At 41.7% G+C, this 21,201-nt stretch overlaps 2 protein-coding genes across 3 annotated transcripts in view; one reads left to right on the forward strand and one right to left on the reverse strand.

Moving 5' to 3' along the window:
* mafa (MAF bZIP transcription factor a) overlaps positions 1 to 11,380 on the forward strand; it is a 368,210-nt gene extending 356,830 nt beyond the window's left edge. The window contains exon 3 of the mRNA XM_060837948.1: positions 9,394 to 11,380. Coding sequence (XP_060693931.1) covers positions 9,394 to 9,424 — 31 coding nt within the window. The 3' untranslated portion in view covers positions 9,425 to 11,380. The remainder of the gene's footprint in view (positions 1 to 9,393) is intronic.
* Positions 11,381 to 11,446: 66 nt separating this feature from the next.
* Positions 11,447 to 21,201, reverse strand: part of wwox (WW domain containing oxidoreductase) — a 947,793-nt gene continuing 938,038 nt past the window's right edge. The window contains exon 9 of one of the 2 annotated variants that reach the window (XM_060837945.1): positions 11,447 to 11,854. In XM_060837945.1, the coding sequence (XP_060693928.1) occupies positions 11,666 to 11,854 (189 nt within the window). In that variant the 3' untranslated portion in view covers positions 11,447 to 11,665. The remainder of the gene's footprint in view (positions 11,855 to 21,201) is intronic. The other variant, XM_060837947.1, reaches the window with a different exon arrangement.

Genomic DNA, 21,201 nt, shown 5'->3' on the forward strand with positions numbered 1-21,201 from the left:
TCTTGCCGACAGAAAAGTCACATGTGTGCACTGTGCCTGTTTCAACTCAGTAAAATATATGACATTCATTCACTTGTCCTTTCTCAGGGCAATGTGCTGACTATTCAGAGTCAACTTGCCTGGCTTAAAATTTCAATCAGCATAAATACATGCATTCTCCACAGCAGTGCTTCTACTGGTAAGAGTCCATTTGCCAACCAATCAGCACTCTCAAAATCATACAGTACAGATGTTGAGTTGTCCTTTGAATGATTTTCTTTAACTGCATTGATGAGGGAAAGGTGAAAGGCTTCCTTAAAATGTATCTTATTTTCAGCAATATTATTGCTGAAGACTTGTAGTAGACTTGAGAGGCTGAATTGCCTACACATGCTCTAAATTCATATGTTCACATGCTAGTGACATGGTTAAGTGGTCAAGCCTTTGTCATGTATAAAACTCGAATTAGGAGAATTGGTCAGTCAATGGAGTTAGTGAGCTCCAATTCTGTATCCATTTCAATAGCTCCAACTATGAGTTTCTCTGCTCAATTTCAACCACACTAGTGGTGTTCAGTTTGGCTTCCTCTGTTATCTCCCTTGTTACTCTTTGACATGTTACCCAATTACAATCTACAACCCTATAATCCACAAGCACTCATTTGGATTTAAACACACAACCTATTTTGATGAATATCACTCTTAAAATTAAACACTTTGCACATTTAAATAGGTTTGCAACCCACACCACTTTTGGCTAATCATAAATCTCACTCTTAGTATTCCCCTGACATTAGAACATTGAGATATATTTAGAGCAAAGCAGGAAAAACAGAATCACAGCGCTTTCCTATTCTCATTGCACTATATTTCTGTTTCACAATTGCAAAATAATTCTTTTACTGTAGCCTCCTGTGGCTTTGTACAATATATTAGCCTCTCATTGGCTCCAATCAGTGTCATTTCACTTCTAACAGTTAGCACTGGCTTTCCATTTATTGCCTTTTATCAAAAATATTAAAAGCTGCTCAAGTAAATACAAAGTTGGAATTCCATTGTGGGATACAAAGGATCTCTATTAACCAAACAATAGACTTAGGAGGCCTATGGCACCCTGGAATTTGCTCCCGAATAGAACTGTGTGCTTCTATCCCCTCATGGGCTGCAGCAGTACAGTATCTTCTCAAGGGCAGTTAGGGACAGATAGTAAATGCAGGAAATAATGCTGATTTGTGTCTGCAGTTTTTGTTTCTCAGTTCTAGAGCCTTTCTCCATAGCTCCAAAGGCTCTTTAGAGCTTGTCCCAGTGACCCTGCCTTCCATACAGAATCCTACTGACATTACTGTATCAGTTGACAAGTTGGGCAGGGCATGCATCTACCTGGCAGAACTCACGAGTTCTGGACAAAGGAATTGAATGCAATATCTCCAAATTTGCAGATGTCACTGAGCAGGGCGGCAATGTGTGCCGTGAGGAGATGGTAAGGGGCTGCTGGGTGACTTGGACAGGCTGGCTGAGTGGGCAAATACTTGGCCAGTGCAATAATGGGGCTAAATTGAGGTTATCCACTTTGGTGGCAAAAACAGGAAGGCGGTTTATTATCTGAATGGTGGCAGTTTAGAAAAATGTGAGGTGCAACGAGACCTGGGTGTCATGGTGGAACAGTCGCTGAAGGTGCAGCAGGCAATAAGGAAAGCTAATGGCATGCTGGCCTTCATAGTGAGAGGATTTGAGTATTGGAGTAGGGATGTCTTACTGCAGTTATACATGGCCTTGGTGAGTCCACACCTCGAGTATTGTATGCACGTTTGGTCTCCTCATCTGAGGAGAGACATTCTTACTGGAGGGAGTCCAGTGAAGATTCACCAGACTGAATCCCAGCATGGCAGGACTGACCTATGAAGAAAGACTGATTAACGAGGCTTGCACTCGCTGGAACCTCAAAGAAAGAAGGGGGGAATCTCATAGAAATATATAAAATCCTGATGGGACCAGACAGGCTAGATGTGGGAAGAATGTTCCAGTTGCTGATGGAGTCCAGATCTAGGGGTCATAGTCTAAGAATATGGGTTAGCCATTCAGGATTGAGATTTGTAAGGGTAATAGGGAAATCCCTGGCAATCACAGGCCAGTCAGTCTTACGTCTGTGGTCAGCAAAGTTTTAGAAAGAATTCTAGGGATAGGATTTATGACTATTTGGCAAAGCATAGTGTGATTAAAGGCAGTCAGCATGGCTTTGTGAGGGGCAGGTCATGCCTCAGAAATCTTATTGAGTTCTTTGAGGAGGTGACAAGACAGGTCGACGAAGGTCGAGCAGTGGATGTGGTGTATGTGGACTTCAGCAAGGCATTTGATAAGGTTCCCCATGGTAGGCTCATTCATAAAGTCAGCAAGTATGGGATCCAGGGAGAGTTGGCTATCTGGATTCAGAATTGGCTGGCTGACAGAAGGCAGAGAATTGTTGTAGATGGAAAGTATTCTGCCTGAAGGTCAGTGTTGAGTGGGGTCCCGCAGGGCTCTGGTCTTGCGCCTCTGCTCTTTGTCATTTTTATAAATGGCTTGGATGAGGAAGTTGAGGGGTGGATTAGTTAATTTGCAGATGACATAAAGGTTGGAGGTGTTGTCAATAGTATCAAATGTGTTGCTGGTCAAAGCACAGCAGGCCAGGCAGCATCTCAGGAATAGAATTCTCTATTCCTGAGATGCTGCCTGGCCTGCTGTGCTTTGACCAGCAACACATTTGCAGCTGTGATCTCCAGCATCTGCAGACCTCATTTTTTACTCAATAGTATCAAAGGCTACTGCAGGCTACAGCACGACATAGACAGGATGCAGAGCTGGGCTGAGAAATGGCAGATGGAGTTCAACCTGGATAAATGCAAAGTCATGCATTTTGGAAGGTCGAACTCAAATGCTGAATACAGGATTAAAGACAGGATTTTTGGCAGTGTGGAGGAACAGAGGGATCTTGGTGTGCAAGTACATAGATCCCTCAAAGTTGCCACCCAAGTGGATAGGGTTGTTAAGAAAGCATATGGTGTTTTGACTTTCATTAACAGGGAGATCGAATTTAAGAGCCACGAGGTTTTGCTGCAGCTCTACAAGTCCCTGGTGAGACCACACTTAAAATATTGTGTTCAGTTCTGATCACCCTAGTATAGGAAAGATACAGAGGCTTTAGAGAGGGTGCAAAGAAGATTTACTAGGGTGCTGCCTGGACTGGAGGGCTTGCCTTATGGAGAAAGGTTGAATAAGCTTAGACTTTTCTCTCTGGAGAGAAGGAGGAAGAGAGGAGACCTGATCGAGGTATACAAGATAATAAGAGGAATAGATAGAGTCAATAGCCAGAGACTTTTCCCCAGGGCAAGATTGACTGGTACGAGGAGTCATAGTTTTAAGATATTAGGAGGAAGGTATAAAGGAGACGTCAGAGGTAGGTTCTTTAGATTAGATTCCCTACAGTGTGGAAACAGGCCCCTCGGCCCAACAAGTCCACATCGACCCTCCGAAGAGCAACCCACCCACACCCATTCCACTGCATTTACCCCTGACTAATGCACCTAACACTATGGGCAATTTAGCATGGCCAATTCACCTAACCTGCACATCTTTGGACTGTGGGAGGAAACCAGAGCACCCGGAAGAATCCCACGCAGAAAGGGGAAAATGTGCAAACTCCACACAGACAGTTGGAGACTGTGCAGAGAGTTGTGAATTCATGGAATGTGTTGCCAGCTCTGGTGGTGGAAGCAGAGTCATTAGGGACATTTAAGTGACTACTGGACAGGCACATGGATAGCGTGAGTTGAGGGGTGTGTAAGGGTCTGTTTTCATGCTGTACATCTCTACGAACCTTTGGCTATGATTAAACCTCGACACAACATTGTGGGACAACGGGCCTATTCTGTGCTGTACCTTTCTATGTTCTATGAGGAAGAATTTCTTCACTCAAAAAGTTGTGAACCTGTGGAATTCTCTCCCACAGGAAGCTGTTGGGGCCAGTTCGTCAGAAATATTCAAATGGGAACTGGATGTGGCCCTTGCAGCCAAAGGGATCAATGGATATGGACAGAAATGTGTTACTAAAATTTCATGATCAGCACTGATCATTCTGGATGGTGGTGCAGGCTCCACGGGGCCAAATGGTCTACTCTTGCACCTATTTTCTGTGTTTCTATGAGCAATCCGTGCAGGTGTAACAAATAATAAAGCGAAGCACACTGAAGAGAAATTATCCAATTTTCACAAATCTGATTGAGAATTAAAGTGTGGAGATGCAGTCAGGGTGCTACAACTTGTCTCAGCTCCCTCTTAAGATGAGAAGGGATATAAAAACTTAGCCAGGACTTCCATTCCCAAACTGATCACGGAATCACACAATTCGTAGAATCACAGCATTATTATGGTGTAGAATGAAGCTATTTAGCTCATCATGCCCACACCAGCTCTATTGCCCAGTGCCAATATCCTGCCTTTTCCCCATAGCCCTACACATCATTACCACGCAAAACAAAAATCCAAAGCCCTCTTGGTATGTTGCAAATGATCAATGTTGAATGGGTCTGGCCGCAGTGGTATCGCATTCCAGGTGGCCTTAAGGAGGTGAGGGTGCTGCACCAGTGGGAGCTACCTCTTCAAGCAATTCCAACAGTGTCAGAACTGAGTAGCAGATGCTGCTGGGACTGCCAGGAGGCCTCAGGATGAAGGAAACATAGATCCCAGAGGTAAGTAAGTCTGGGGTATCTGAGCAGGAAGGATAGAGGAAGGCAGGTGGACAGGTTTTGGTTGTCAGGTGGTAAGTGGCATATGAGCAATTTGCCCCTGCCCTGGAGTGGCGTGAAATTAGTGTCAATTAGTTTAACAAATTCAGTTGCCATTTTTAAAATCAACAGGAAGGATTCAGTGTCCATCTGTCCACCATGTCAGAGTTGGGCAGGAAGGCAATGAGTTCCAATATTTCAGTACTGTTCCTCCAAAGTCACACGCCTGTAAAATCCAGCCCTGAAGAATAGGCCAATACTCACTCCTAGGCACATGTATGAAGATGGCTACCAGATATGAAGGGAAAGTCTAACAGCCATTCTTGCTATTTTGGTCCAAATCTGTTAACTCAGCAAAGGCCTGGAATTAACAAGTAATCTATTTGAAGAGTGAACTGCTATTAGTTGGATTACAAGCTTAATGCCTGTGTTGTCCTCTTTGTGCTTTTTTTGCTGTTGAAATGCTTTCCATCTGACCACAGTTAATAGATGTTGGTGAGACTTAAACCTGCTAAAAATTTGTTTTACTAGGGTTCTTCCACCAATCACTCCTTCACTGACAGATGGATGATAGTCACAATGTGTTGCACACCATTAGCTATTCTCCTTCAATATTCAGCATATAGTAGCAGGATTCTCTATCACTTGGGCATCCATGACATCCCGACAGGTTTATAACTGCTCTGCTTTAACAAAACACATTTCCCCATCTCCAGTTTGTAGCTGATGGCTAGAATTTAATAAAATTATTCTTCACAATGAACAGCATGCTGAAAAAGCCCAGTGTCTTTTTTTAAAACATTTTAAACTTGGGGATCCAAATGAAGTAACTGGGGAAAGTCTCATCTTTCAGAATTTATCTAACCTTTTAGAGCCACATCCTAAACTCCATGTTCTTATTTATATCTGATATTGGATGAGATAAATAACAAAGATGCATTTAAGGGGAAGCACACCAAGTAGAGAGAAAGGAAAAAGGATATGTGTTGATTGAGAAACATGACAGGAGGCTCACAATGGAATGATGGCATGATCTAATGGATTTGAATGGCCTGTCCTTTATTTCATTTTGTTTGCCACCTCTTTCACCCAAAAAATTAACACAGTGATAAGGGTTTTCAGTTTCCCTTTTCTCCTACCATTGTATTTTTTCCCCCTGTTCATGTTAATGGTTTGGACAGGTGCTGAGATCAGAGGCAGGAAGACCATAAGATACAGGAGCAGAATTATGCCATTTGGCCCATCACGTCTGCTCTGCAGATATGTTTCTCAACCCTTTCTCCCCTGTAACCCTTGATCCCCTTATCAATAAGGAACCTATTTATCTTTGTCTTAAAGACACTCAAGGGACTTGGCCTCCATAGCCTTCTGTGGTAATGAGTTCCACCCTCTGGCGGAAGAGATTTCTCCTCATCTACTAAAGGGTTGTCCTTTCATTCTGAGGCTGTGCCCTCGGAGCCTAATCTCCTTTACTAGTGGAAAAATCTTCTCCATGTCCATTCTATCAATGCTTATCATTATTCTGCAAGTTTCAATCATATCCCTCCTCATCCTTCTAAACTCTATCAAGTACAGACTCAGAGTCCTCATCTACTTCTCTTATGACAAGCCCTTCAATTCCCAGGATCATTCTTGTAAATCTCCTCTGCAACTCCTCCAAGACCAGCATACCCTTCCTTAGATACAGGACCCAAATAAACTCACATTGTTCCAAATGTGGTCTGACCAGAGTCTTAAACAGCCTCAATGGTATATCTTTGCTCTTGTATTCTAGCCTTCTTGAAACGAATGCAAACATTGCATTTGTCTTCCTAACTGCCAAGTGAACATGCATGTTAATATAAAGAGACCCCTGAACAAGGACTGCTAAGTTTCTTTATGCTTCAAATTTCCGAAGCCATCCCCTATTTAGAAAATAGTCTACACCTCTATCTTTCTGACCACTACCTCTGTCTTTACAACTTCTGTATTCCATCTGCCACTTGTTTGCCCACTTTCCAGAAAACCCTAGTCATTAGCTTTCTCCAACACATAGTATGGGGATTGGTTGGTATTGGGACATGGATAGCCATGCTGTGGTCGAACAATGGAAGCCTCCGCAGTCACCCATTCAGTTCCTTGGCCACTGAGTTGAGCTTGCCACTGTTTTGGTTCCCAGATGAGTACCATGTTATTTGCCTCTTCTTCACTTTCAAATGGCTGGATTGAGAACAGTATTAGATGAGGTTCTAGGAGAAAACTACCCATACATGTCCAGGATCAAGTGAGTCGCTTGTGCAGTAATGTTACTGATACACAACTGTCACAATCTATTATTTTAATAGAAGATTTGAAAAGTTCACACAGAGCATTTGGCAGGTTCTTGCCAAAGGGAGCCCCTCATAATAATTGCTTTTGGAGTTTTGGTGAGTAGGCTGCAATACTATTTTGAGGATTATCATGATTTCGGAGTAATTTGCATTCTGAAAGAACATTGTGTTCTGTGCATTTAACTGGCAACGAAGGGGATCACCAGCGTGATGTGGTTCGATCAGGACCCAGCCACAAACCGCCCCTCAAAGAGTAGAGAAGCATGTTGACAATCAATGAGTTAAAAAGCATTTTCACAGTTCATTGATTTGGCACGGCCACTGCAAATAATGGCAGGGAAACACCCGCTGAGTGAATTAAGAGCTGCTTTCTCCAGTAGTGCGAAGTGTGGGTAAATCTCCCTCATCTCAGCTCTGACATTTTATTTATCTTCAGTAAAGAGACACTGCTATGGCAGCTAAAACCTCACTAATAGTCTCCAACATACAGTGGAATTTGTTCACATCTGACATTTAATCTGTTGCAGATGCCTTCATCAACTCCAAGCAGTCAAACATTTGGATCCAAAAGAAAAGACATATTTATAGGTTTTTGGGGCGGGGTAAGTGAGGGTAGACTAATCACACAAATACACACACTTCATAGAACAATTTGGTGCTACCAGTAAATATAATTCTTAAAGGATTCATGACAAACTTACTATTAAAACCTGTAACATAATTCCTTTTCAATCACTCTGTTTTTAGAGACATATTTGTAAAATATTCCTGATGGCCCAAATCAGTTAGCATTAGTTTGCTGGGCAAATTGAGTTGAATTAACACACCCCTGAATGCAATTTAAACTTTGCTGAGGCACTTGGTTTACTTATCAAGTCTACTGCTGTTAATTTGGTTTTTCCCCCCTCCCCCATAATGTTGTAATCACTTACTGATTAAGACAAAGTAAAAAAAAATCAAAACAGGAAATCAGCAGAGTTATTTTTAATAGATTTTTAACCATAGTTTTTTGTGAACATTTTGGCATGTTTGGATAGAGGAACTGCCATTGCAATGTACACTTTAAATTTAGCATTAGGCAATTTTACTGTAATCTCATTGTTGTTGCCTGGAGGCCCATGGTATCACTTGAACTAATCTCCCAAATAACATGTGTTTGATGGTAAATTATGATTCATGGTACAGTTCAAAGTGTTTTTGCATCATGGAGTTCTTTCAGGGTTTGGACACCTGGATTGAAATCCTTTAACCACTTGATCAACCCTAGTCATCGCCCCTCTATGTGCAAATGCTTGTCTTTGATTACAAATTCCTCTGTAGACTTGCCTTTGGTATATCTGCATGTTCTCTTTGTTGCTACCCCTTACATTTCCCAAATTCTCTCCATGTCTTTCCCTCATTTAAGTTGATGTTCTTTCAATTCTGAAAATGTGTTGCTGGAAAAGCGCAGCAGATCAGGCAGCATCCAAGATTAGATTAGATTACTTACAGTGTGGAAGCAGGCCCTTCGGCCCAACAAGTCTACACCGACCCGCCGAAGCGCAACCCACCCATACCCCTACATATACCCCTTACCTAACACTACGGGCAATTTAGCATGGCCAATTCACCTGACCCGCACATCTTTGGGCTGTGGGAGGAAACCGGAGCACCCGGAGGAAACCCACGCAGACACGGGGAGAACGTGCAAACTCCACCGTGCTGCCCACAAATCGATGTTTCGGGCATGAGCCCTTGTTCAAGAAATCCTGATTTCCTGAAGAAGGGCTCATGCCCGAAACGTCGATTCTCCTGTTCCTTGGATGCTGCCTGACCTGCTGCACTTTTCCAGCAACACATTTTTCAGCTCTGATCTCCAGCATCTGCAGTCCTCACTTTCTCCTAGAAGGTTCTTTCATTTCTGTAATTAACAAATGCTGGAGATCACAGCATCCATGGAGAGAGGGCAAGCTAACGTATCGAGTCGAGATAACTCTTCATCAGAGGTGGCGAAGAGACATCAAGACTTAGCTTGCTCTTTCTCCATGAATGCTGCCTGAACCGCTGTGATCTCCAGCATTTGTTGTTTTTGGTGAAGGTTCCAGCATCTGCAATAATTTGCTCCTACATTGTGTTCCTTCAACCCTAGCTGTTTGATGGAAACGTGTACTTATAGCTCCTTACGTGAATGGGTATCAAAAATTGATGATTATTCTAGTGAAAGACCTGGTGGCAGTTCGCGGCACTCAGGGCGCTACATAAATGGAGTGTCTCGTTGTTGTGAATACGAACAGCCTTTGAAAAGGGTCCTCGCCTAGGACTGTGTTGATCTGTGTTTTCACCTTTCATCGTTTCCTTTCTCCGCAGAAAACATGATGCCGGAATGCTGATCGCTTAGATCGAAACTTTCCCTGCGGCTCTAGCGTCCGCCATAAAGCACAAAACCTCAGAGAGAACATAAAAGATGACGCTATGAGAAAGCCAACCATCACAGCAAGCGTTCTCAAGACTCCTGTGGCTAGTTTATAGTTTCTTCCTCTTCTTCCACCTTCGGTTTTTTTTTTAAAAAGCAGAGGACAGCAATGAACAAATGAAGACGACTACTCGTTCAGGTGTCTCTCACACACACACAGACACATACACATATATAAATTTCTATATACATATATATATTAAAAGTACGTACGCATGATGTTTGAATAAAAGACAGTGGCAGTATTTAACAGAAAACAAACCCCACAAAATGACAAGATGCTGGCATTACTTTCAAAATAAACTGAGCAAAGAAAAACTTTTTTTTAAAAACTGTGTACGTCGGCAAAACAGTCTTAAATCTGCAAATGGAGACCTTGTTAAGACAATAACTGACCCTTCCTGATCTCAATCCCACAGTCGCTGATGGCACCCTGTGTACATAGTTAGGCTTCTCTGATATATGCACATAACTCAACAGTGCTTCCGATTCTCACAGTCATTATGATTGACCTTAGATTACGGGTAGTCACACAAAGCGAGATTCTGAGACCACCCTTTTGGTCTACTGGATTCCAAACAGGCTGAGATATACAAAACCTGGTCCATCCATCCTGCCAGACTTTACATTACTAGTGTGTCACATCGGAGATGACTGCGGACTTTTAAAAGGATTTACTTTTTTTTTTAAAAAAGTGTTATTTTAATCCCAACTAAAGGAAGATTGGTGAAAATCTACAGTCTGTTGGCAACAGTGGGTTCGCTGCAGGATTTAGTCCGCTTAGTTATTTGCTCTGGGCATTAGGACCCCTCTCAGAGAAAAAAAGGACACTGTGGCACATCAAAACTCAACCCCATCTCATAGCTTCACATTTTAAACTCTAACCCATTTCCTACAGCTGCGAAGGACTGTATTTTAGGATTAACAAAGTTGAACCCCACCTGCCTGGCTTCCTTAAGCCTTGTTCATGGAGATCAAAGCACATTGTGTGAATTTATTCATGGTCAGACTGGAGGCTAAAAACAGAAAATGCTGGAAATGCTCAGAAGAATGAATGCAGGACTGTAAGAGTTCTGATGAAAAGTAATCACCATGATGCATTAACTGTTAACTTTCTGCTCAGACTTTGCCAAGCATGCTGAGTGTTGCCAGCATTTTATGCTTTTCACTCAGATATCCTGCACAATATTCTGCGTCTGTCACAACGTGGGGGCATCTGTACCTGGATTTGAAATTCAGACCAGGCCGATGTGATTGAGTCATTTCATAAAATGTCTGGTCAAATGGGGACGGGATGAGAGGGTTTCAAGTAACAAGGGTTGCAGGTTCCAACATCAGAGTCTCCCCACTATTCATTTGCATCCACAACTGCTCAGAAGTTGTTTTTTCTCTCTGTCTTTAGTTCTAGATGTGCCATTATGTGAACCAACACTTTGTTGCTTTAACATTCTGATACCCCGGTTTATGGCACGGTAGGGGTATTTGGAATTAGAGAACAAAAAAGTGAAATCCTGCACCCCATGATTACTGCGTCTCCAACTGGCCCTTCACACTACAGAAAGTACAGGTGGATATCTAAGTGACCAATACTGTACAATCCTTCCAGCTGGGAGGGAGTTGTGCAGTGATGAGGAAAGCTTCTGCAGCCAAGTGAACAACTCACAATGAGCAATAAAGCAGAAACATCTTTTTAAATAAGCTATGTTGAAGATGGAACACAAAACAAAAACCTGCTACATAATCGCAGTAGTCCAAGATTAAGGAATTGCCTCCTTTGTGATCATTAACCCTTTGAGGAGGGTCTAATAACAGCTTGCACCTACTTATTATAAATAGAGGATGTTAGTTTCTGTTGCCATGCTAATTATTACATAATTATTCATTAGTGATGATTACTGATAATGAGACTGTTTAACACAGTGTACTAATTACTAATTGCATTCTCTTCGTGAGTGAAACCTGATCTATTCCTCAAACAGCAGTCAGAATTCACCAGAGGTTGTAAAGGGTTAAGCTTTATTTGAGAAGCGCTCAATCTCACACACTGATAACGTTGGCAAAGAACTAGACAGGGGGAGAGAGAGAGAGAGAAAAAGAGAATATTTGAGGACAGCAGTTTTCTGGTGCAAGGTTGCTTGCTTCCGTCTTCACAAACCGGGCTGCATGTTAGGCAGGTTGGCTGCCAGCTCGCTCTTGGATGAGCTTCTCGCTCAGCTCCCACAAGGCACAGGCTGATGCTTCATCCTGGGCTTGCTGAGACGTCAGGCACCGACAGCAGTTGTTGAAGTACATCCCTCCCAGTCCCTCCAGCTCCGGGGCAATGCTACAGTAGATAGTGGTGGCAGCTCCCTGTTGCTGGAACAAAACATGAAAGGAAAGATAAATTTTCAGACCAAAAAAATAATAACAATTAAGACTAAAATATATTGAACAATGCAAAAACTATCACATCTCCACCATTGCATTGTGGCAGGTATTTGATGTTGAATTTATTCTGACAGCATTGATGTTTTAAAAACTCCTGCCAAAAAAAATCAGCCAGTTCTCTCTAATTAAGCACAAACCTACAAAGTGTAAGCATAGTGACATGTGCCAAATCTATCCATTCTGCTTTCATCAAGCTGATTTAATTGTGTAAAAGTCTGTCAACGATTTCTGCCAAAGTTACCAGCTACAAAGTGTATTAAACCCTTGAATGACTGAGCATTACTGCAGCAATTGTACACTGAGCAGGTTCTAGTTTCCCTACAGTATCGCCACTGAACAAGACACCGAGTTAAGTCATGCCACTATGGGTCTATCTACCTCGTGTTAGTCTTCCCAATTCATTAAGCTCATTTTAGTAAAATGCCAGTGCTGGCTGGCTATAATTCACTTGGTGTATCCTTCCTGACGTGAATGCCTATGTGAACTGTGCTAATACACATTTGATCATTTTCTTTGACAAAAGATACATTACAATTTTAAAATCTGATGCAATGCAGCCCTAAGGTGTATATGCAGATCAATTATTTTCTGCGTCCACCTTTAGGCAGCTTATACAAAGTGGCCAGAAGGCAACACTTGAATTTGCAGCCAACAGCAGGATAAAGAGAGGGTGGAAGGTCATATTGTGGGGAAGATTTCCTAGAGTGGACCATGAGGTAGGGTGGGGTGATGAGAGGTATCCTCTTTTTACACTTGGGCATAAAGTATTGCCTAAGTAGAGCCAAGGGGAATAATGCATGGGAAGGATCACATGCTTATAATGAAGCCTACCCAATTTTCCATCCAATTAAACTAATAGATGGAAAATGGAGCACTTGATGTTTTACTCCCCACTCAATTTCACTCTATGGCTCCCACCAGTCAATATTTAACAGCCAGAGCAGTTAAAGAATATCTTCCCCCTGGCATTTACTTAGTTGATGGTGAAAAGTTATTGAAAGCTTCAGAAGCCTTAAGGACTAAGCCCTTTTAGCATATCGTAAAACACCAACTTGAATAGCTAGCAAAAATCAGGACGCTACTTAAAAGGAAATGTCTTGTTCAAGCTCTAATTGTTCCGAATATTGTGGTTTGAAATATTGGCAGAGTTGGTGCCCAAAAGGTGGGCCTTTGTGTCCCCCCAGTTCAAAAAGATGAATTTGTGTACATCAAGATCAATGTGCAAAAACCAACCAAACACGGCAAGAAAATGCAAAAATAAGTACAGAAAAAGATGTACTTTTGAGCCTGCTCCACCATTCAATATTACTGTAGCTGATATATGTTTGAAATTTCACAAGCTTGGGTTGCGCTGAGACCTCTCAGGAACTATGAAAGCTCATTATTGTGTTCAGATCCCAGAGTGTCACTGCATAATACAACTGTGCCTGGTTTCAAAAGTCAATATGGGAGGTAAATAACTTTTTAATGTGGTGCTATTCATTGCAGAATGTTAAAGGAAGCCTATTGCTAAGGCATTATCAGCTGTAATTGAAGTTACAACTGGGACTTTGCTCATGGATCAAGAAAGAGATAAAATCACTGGGCTTTTGGGAATATCTCCAATTGGTGTTCCAAGTGATATTTGTAATCAAACCGGTTCTAAGTCAACTGTAGGCATCCTGTGACATGACTCCAGATTAGTTTCGCAGTTCATGAGGACGGCTTATGAAGTGTAATGTTTAATCATCGTGCTGCTATTAGGGGAGGATGGGAGATTAGAAATGCTGAGGCTGGAGGAGCACACCATAGGTGAAACAAAATGGAATGGTATCTCTTAGTCCTTCTGCTGGACTTGGTAAATTAACTTAAAATAGAGAAATTATTTAGAGAAACAATTCTTGCATGATCCATGCACTGAAACACAGTACATGTTAGGCAAACAAGTAATGATCATGATGTGCCCTGACCCTAAGGGATTTCATAATGTTTCATGACAGATTTTTGTTTTGCCCCCAGACCAGCCACTGCTATTCTCTATGCAAATATCACAAATGGAATATCATCTATTAAATCTAGCTCAATGAATTTGCTTTCAAAATATAGCCAAAATCTTAACACCACAAACCTCAATTCTTATTATTTTCTCCTTGGCCTCAGTAGCACTGAGGGGTTAGGGAGTTCAGAGGTGACCTTGTTGTGCACGTTCCATTACTCTCCTGTCAGATAAAGTGCTGCCAAAAGGAAAACACACTGGAGCTATACTTCCACCAGTTTGACAGCAAAGCTCATAACCAACGAGGTAGTGGCTAGGCATCAATAATGGTTGAAGAATGACTCCTCCAACTGGAAATTATTCAATGGACATAAGGCGGGGGGGGGGGGTGGGCAAGAGGATAAATTTCCTCCTTGGGTTTCAGAGCCACATGATTTCCTGGTTAATGATCCTAATAAGTCAGTCTCCCCTATTGTAGAGCTGGAATTATCTGTGATATTTCTTGAATACACAAAATAGATGCTCGGCATCCTAACTACAGGAGTTCAAATGGGAAGGGAAAGCCACATTCTTATCAAATATTCCCCACGTTGCAGCTGCTCATTTAGTTATGTTCAGGGCCAATCCATCCTCTTCAGTCTAATGGGCCAGTTGTTGGTTGTGTCCACTTGGACGTTATCTCAGAGGATCTTGCAATCACTTCATGGATAACTGAATACGTATGCTATCTGCTAAGTGACTCTGTAACAGTGCATGTCACAAGTTGTGGTGCAAAGTATAAACATATGAAAGGATGGGTAAGAATGGACCAGCTGGTCTGTTAAGTCTATCCCACATGAGAATGTCACACTAACACTTCCAGTCTGCTGTATCAGGTCCCAGCCAGCCTCGTAACCTGTAATCCCAGTTGTGAGGCAGAGAAGAGGAAGGAGAGTAAAGCTTAATGTCGAGTAAGAAGGATGCTTTATTTCAGCCAAGAGCTGAATCGATTGGTAAAACGAGTAACTGGGTGTGAGTGGAAATTTCCACAGCTCATTGCTATGCAGTGACCCTCCTGGAAAGTGCATATAATTATCTCCAGGCAAAGATTTGCTGCTGTTTCTCCAAGTCTGTTAGAGTAAAGAAAAACCTGAGAAGCACTTCACATCTGTTTGAGATCTGTGTTCATTATAGTTTCACAATGGTGAAAAGAGACATGGCCAAAATGGTGAACAAGATAATGGTGTCAATGCACATTCCTCCATGTTAAAACACTGAGGTGTGGGCTAGAGGACTGCTTGCAATCTGATTCATATTCCTCAGGAGCTAGTGAGTTTTTGATTGCAAGGCATCCTTGTTTTGACTTCTGAATGCTTTTTGTCAGCCTGACTAGGAGCAAATGGTGCATGAACGCTCTTGTTAGTTCAGTCAGAAATATAGAGAATATGGCCAGGCTTGTCATCTCCTGGACTCTTGAAGGGGGATACAGCTAGATTTCCAAGTTAAGAAGAAAAAAACTCACAAAGCAAAACCAGATATTTGCTGCAAAAAAAAATCCTGCCTTCCAACCAGGAACTGTATGTTAAGGTGGATTCTGCAAGTCTGCCTTGTTTCCACATTTGCGCTTCATTGCTTTGAACTCCACTGGATGTGAAATCCAGGTACTCTTCCATGCTGGTTTGAATCCAAGGTACACATTTTCTGTGGGTTTGTGGTAGGCTTGATACCGTGGAGTGGTTTTGCCAATGAATACACAAGTGCAATATCAGTTAAATTTGAGTACTGGCTCTCCAACTCTGCATTACAAAGAAACATTTTCAATGGAAAAATCACAACCTGAAAACGAACATTCATCTTGCTACAGCTGGTTACATTTTGAAGAACCTTTGTTTGTTTTTTAACAAAAAAAAGTTGCTGAAAGACACGGCAGATGGTTCAAAATGCATCTGTATCCTGACAGTCACAGAACACTGAATTAATTTGTGAGCAAATGTTATCGGTGTGCCAGCCTTGCAGACATTGTATATCTCAATAGGTGGGACTGGGAGTTCACTGTACGCTGGAACTCAATGCTTGAAGGAGAAATATGCTTGGGAGCAGGTACATATTATCTTGACTGCATTTCAAAAGATTATGTGGTGAGAATCACAAGCTTGTTTTCCCCACAGTGATTCCTATTTGGCTGCAGTGGTAACTACTCTGTCAGGGGTCAAACATCTGTAAGTTGTTGTAAAGGCAGTTTGCAAATTAAAATGATAGATATACTGAATAGAGAAACTTCTTTGAAGCCCTGCACCGTCCTTAATCAAGTCTCGATGCCATTTTCAATCCTCCCAAACATTTGCAAGCTGTCAAGGCAGGCCACACCATCAATCTTTTTAGTGTATGTGAAATTACCTCGAAATCTGGTTTCAGATTAACTAAAGAGTGTCTGCACAATGAGGGTTCATCACTCTCTTTCACAAGTCGTTTGTCAGACTCTGATTACAGCCCAGAGCCACAGGGGTAGAACAGTAATGGATTTAAACTGCTATTTTTGTGCATATGTGTGTGTGTGTGTGTGTGTGTGTGTTTCTCCCATTCTCGATTTTATTCGGTCGAGAAGTGGGCTTGGAAAAAAGCAATGCAGTCAAGGTGAAATGTCAGCTGTGACCCTGTCGAATTTCCTGCCCAAGACCCTGACCCTGACCCCGACCCCAACCGCACACGCCACCCAACCCCCATGGCCTCCTCTCCAGAGCTCATCATTCTGGGGCCCAGAGACTATTTGGCAGACTTATATTGGTTGTCGGTCTTCAGGGCAGCAAGGTCGGGCAAGACACAGTCCCACCTGGTAGTTTTGCACTCTCCCTGGTGACTAGCAATTGACCAAATCTGCTCAAATCTGCAGATCCAGGTGTGCTGGTGCTGTTAACAGTCTCCTTCTACAGCCCCATAACCAACAGCAGAAAACTAACCATGGATAGGAAATTAGAAACCTGGGGACAGTGAAAACACACAAGTCTGATCAACTCACTTACTTCTCATCTTCATGCCAGCGAACAAGTATTCAAAAGGAGATTGAACATAATCAGAGCAACAAATAACATTTCTCAGAGCAGCCTGGTGCAGATAACACAACTTTGAAAAAGCATCAGTTTGATTCGGGACTGTAGCTGATGATTTCTGAGATCTCTTCAAAAAGGGACCAGGAAAGACAGTCAGGTGTTAGACACAAAAATTAAAGTGGAACTAAAATAAGTCCATCCTTTAAAACTACTTACAAAAATCATAGTAAATAGTAAAAATCCTCAAGTTTCCAAATATTAGGTTATTTTTGGAACAATTGGCACCCATCTGATACCATCTGCAATGTAAATGTGAAAGCTGGCACAGCAGGATGATCAAACCAGGCTGTTTTCTACCCCAGTCTACAGCTTGCAAGCCAGAAAACAAGCAACACTGCATGGCTGTATTCACATGGCTCGTGTTACCTCACTGGCAAAATAATTATCAGTTGGAATACGAGAGGAGGTGGAGCAAAATCAAATGTATAATCATATTCTCATTATCGGCTGAGTGCCATTTTATACATCATTAGTGAAAATGTTCAAAACCTTAGAACATACTAATTATTATTTGAAGGCAATCTGAATGAATATTTGCTTCAGTTGGTCCAACCATATCCTAGTCTTGCACTCCATTTTTATCGAAGGGGCTCTGTCACCACGTAGGAGAGTTTAGCATCTCAAAGAAAAGTCTTTTCCAGATTAAATGCCCAGCTGAATCTGTAGGTTGTATCCTTGCAGTTTGGAGTTTGTTGACTGTAGTTCTTCATAACCCTTTACTCCCTATCTTTAAAAAGCTGGTGCAGCAAGCATGGTCTGTATGTTAGAGCGACTACATGTAGCTCAGCTTGCTAATCACACTTGTCGGGTGATAATTCCCTTTAAGACTGGCTTGGTGAACACACCTGAAGAAGGCGCAGTTATACAAAACAGGGATCCACACGTCTGACTGGCAGTCTGTGCTGAGTTTGTCAATCACATTTAAGGCATTGGAATGGTCCTTTCAGTGAACATTGGACATCCATGTTCAGTCAGGATCGGGTTTGATGAAGATGCTTTCATGGTCGAACAGCATGAACTTGGTCACATTCAAGGCTTGGGTAAATCAACACCCTCTTGAGTGGGGAGTGGCTCACATGGGACCCATGAAACTCCAACCCAGTGAGGAATTAATCAGGCGTTGGGGGAGGGGGGGGGGGAGCGGCGGAAGTGGAGTGGAATCCAACAAGGGTGAGTTGCTGTGGGCAGATCATCTAAATGGTGCACACAGTTGTCTAAAGAGTGAAATCGTCATGTTGAGCAGGCCCAGTCATTCGACTGAAAGGATCAAAAGTTTCAAATTGTTCCCTCCCAACCCAAATACAAAAGGGAAGTAGAAAGTTTCAAGACCTTCCCTCTACCAGTGCATTTACAGCTATTCGTCACTGCCATTGTCTGACTGGTTAAAAGGACATTCTGTTGACAGGACAAAACAGGTAATGTCAGGGGTTTCTTTGATGTGGGTTTGCAGGGAAACAGGGTTTCAGAAGGCAGTTTAAAGCTGAGAATTCATTTTCTGGCTCCCACCAATCCCAAAATATAACAATTCAAACATAGCTCCCCTTAGAAAGTCAACTTTGAATGTCGTGCATATGCTTTCTGGAGATAACCGAACGTGGAATCATCTTGCTGTATCGACGATGGAACCCTACTCATCAGAAATAATGTGAAGGCTTTAGAGATGATGAAGAAAAGTTTTATGAAAATGATCCCAGGCATGAGGAACTGCAGCTACAAGGAGACAATGAGAAGGTGGGGTTATTCTGTTCAGAAAATGAGAAGACAGAGTTTGTAGAGGTCTTCAAAACCATTAGGCATTCACAATGTACGGATGGAGAGAAACTGATCCAATAAAGTGGAAAGTTTGAGAACCAGAGGACATCACTGTAAGGGAATTAATGCAAAAATCAACAGTCACATGAGGGGAAACCTTTCAAAAGGGAACTATTTAAACATTTAAAAAGAAAACAAAAAGTACAAGGTTACAGAGAAAGGGCAGGGAATGAGACCACATACTGCACTTACTGACAGCTGGAATGGAGGAGTTGGGCTCAATGGCCTCTTTCCATTTTGTAACCATTCTATACCCTGTGATTCTCTAACCTTCTGTCACAGGACAGAAAGAGGCCATTTGGCCAATTGTGTCTGTACTGGCTCAAACTGTCCAATCAGTCCTAATTCCTTTTCAAGTACATCTGAATTTTGTTTGTAATATACAACAGTGTGGAATCTGCTTCCAACATTTTGCAACAGAAGTAGGAAGACAAAGCAAGAGAAAGAACTACTCCTATGCCCAACGTATTCATAGTAATTGTCGCAAATAGATACATTTACAAAAAACAGTTTCAATGTTTCATATCACTACAGATATGCTATCTCAAGGGAACACAGTACTGAAAGATTCATTGCAATCTTGCCAAGCTTGCTGCATATTACAGGTCTAACTCCTGCCAGCTTCTATTTGTTTCCAATAGCTATTTATCTGCTTGAAAATCCCAAGCGAAGTAGTGGATTTGATTTCTAATATTGTTTACATCATGTGTGTGCAGATGACCCAAAAGAGATATGCACCATGCACAGCTTGATATTTAAGTCATTGTTGAGACCTAAAAAGATCACTGAGCGCAAGGAGCTCATATGCACCACTGGAATCCTAAAGGGGTCATCCTTTAATGGTGTCATCCAATTGTGAGCAACTTTGAAGTGTGGTGAGAAGGGGATCGGGCCAGGTTGAGAGTGAATTGTCTAAATCAGTCTCAAATCTGGTCAAGGTACTGAAGGGACAAATCAAAGCACTTAGAGAGTTTGCCTAAAGCTGGCTGCTCCTTTAAGGATACCGTTCATTTCTTAATATGAGGTCATCACATCTTTCGTCTTGATTCCTTTTGCATAAATTCCATCCTCACGGAGCACTAAAATAATAAGGTGATTTTCATTGACATGTCTGGGTCAGAAGAAGGGTATATTTCATAAAGAAAAATGGCCTGTATTGATTCCCATTATCTTACTTGAAATTAATAACCTAATATTTCTTATGAAATCCTATGATGACCTGTGGTTTTCTCTGCTTTTATAAATTCTTCAGACTCTTTTGCTTGACTGTGCCAAATCTTAGAGTGATAGCTGAGTGGGTGACTAATTGGACCCAGTCTGCTTCATGTGGTAACTGCAAAATTGCTGCAGTCTTTAATTAAAGGGGCTTCGCCTGTCTCATCAGACAGAGCAGATTTAATTACTTCAACTTACTTCTGTACCATTTATTCCTATGTCCTAACTCTCCTTAATATATTATTTGTTAAGACTTTATGGTATATTTTAAAGATTTTTTTTAAAAAAACAAAGTCTTTGTTTAAGTCCTTCACTTGCTGTTGCACACAAAGGTCTCCAAAAGATAATATTTAACTGCACATTGTGACTGGCTGCAAGGAAACAAAGTCGTCTGCAATGACTCCCCTTTATTTGAAAGCTTGATCAATCTCTGCTACTTATGTGTCCCTAAATCTAAAAATTGGAATTTACAACTGACAATATGCTACTCTTTAAAATACCTTAATTGTCACAAATGTACATATCTACCTATAGATAAGTGCAGATATTTATAGCTTTCTGTCCATGTGCATTGGTGTGTATATATACACACACACACAATGAAATTCTGGTATTTTAGTTTTATCTTTGATAGCAATGGGCATGATATTATTTTGTTGTCAGACAAAGACGCTTCCAGCTCTCTCAGAAAGAAAAGGTGCTCATTTCTGACCAGCCAAGGCCTCAGAGCTTTTAAGTCCAGTTTCAGATCAATGGAGCAAGTACAAATTCTGCTAGAAACCTGACTAGGACGAACGGCAGATGATCCAATGTTAAATTGCAAGGTGCATAACAGAACCCGTGACACATGGTCTTACTTATGCTGCAGAGAGGGAGAAACATTCATTTTGAATCTGAATAGAAGGTTGTTTGGGAAGGAGGTGAAGCTAACAGTATCAAAAACACTTCAGCCCCTCAGCCAATGCAGATATGTGGCATACCAGCCCTATATGTACACTTTTATTTGTGACACAATAATTTGAAATATTAAACTATTTGACAGCCTTGAGCTTATGGGCTCCTGAGTATTAGATGACAATAATTGCAGCTCACAAAACTCAGTTTTCCAGGCTGCTATATGCTTGAAGTCGGAGCTGAAACTATTGCTGAAATTGTTCTCAGCAACTAGCTTCCTTGGTCAGTCACAT

Source organism: Hemiscyllium ocellatum, chromosome 17, assembly GCF_020745735.1.
Source record: "Hemiscyllium ocellatum isolate sHemOce1 chromosome 17, sHemOce1.pat.X.cur, whole genome shotgun sequence".
NCBI lineage: Eukaryota > Metazoa > Chordata > Chondrichthyes > Orectolobiformes > Hemiscylliidae > Hemiscyllium > Hemiscyllium ocellatum.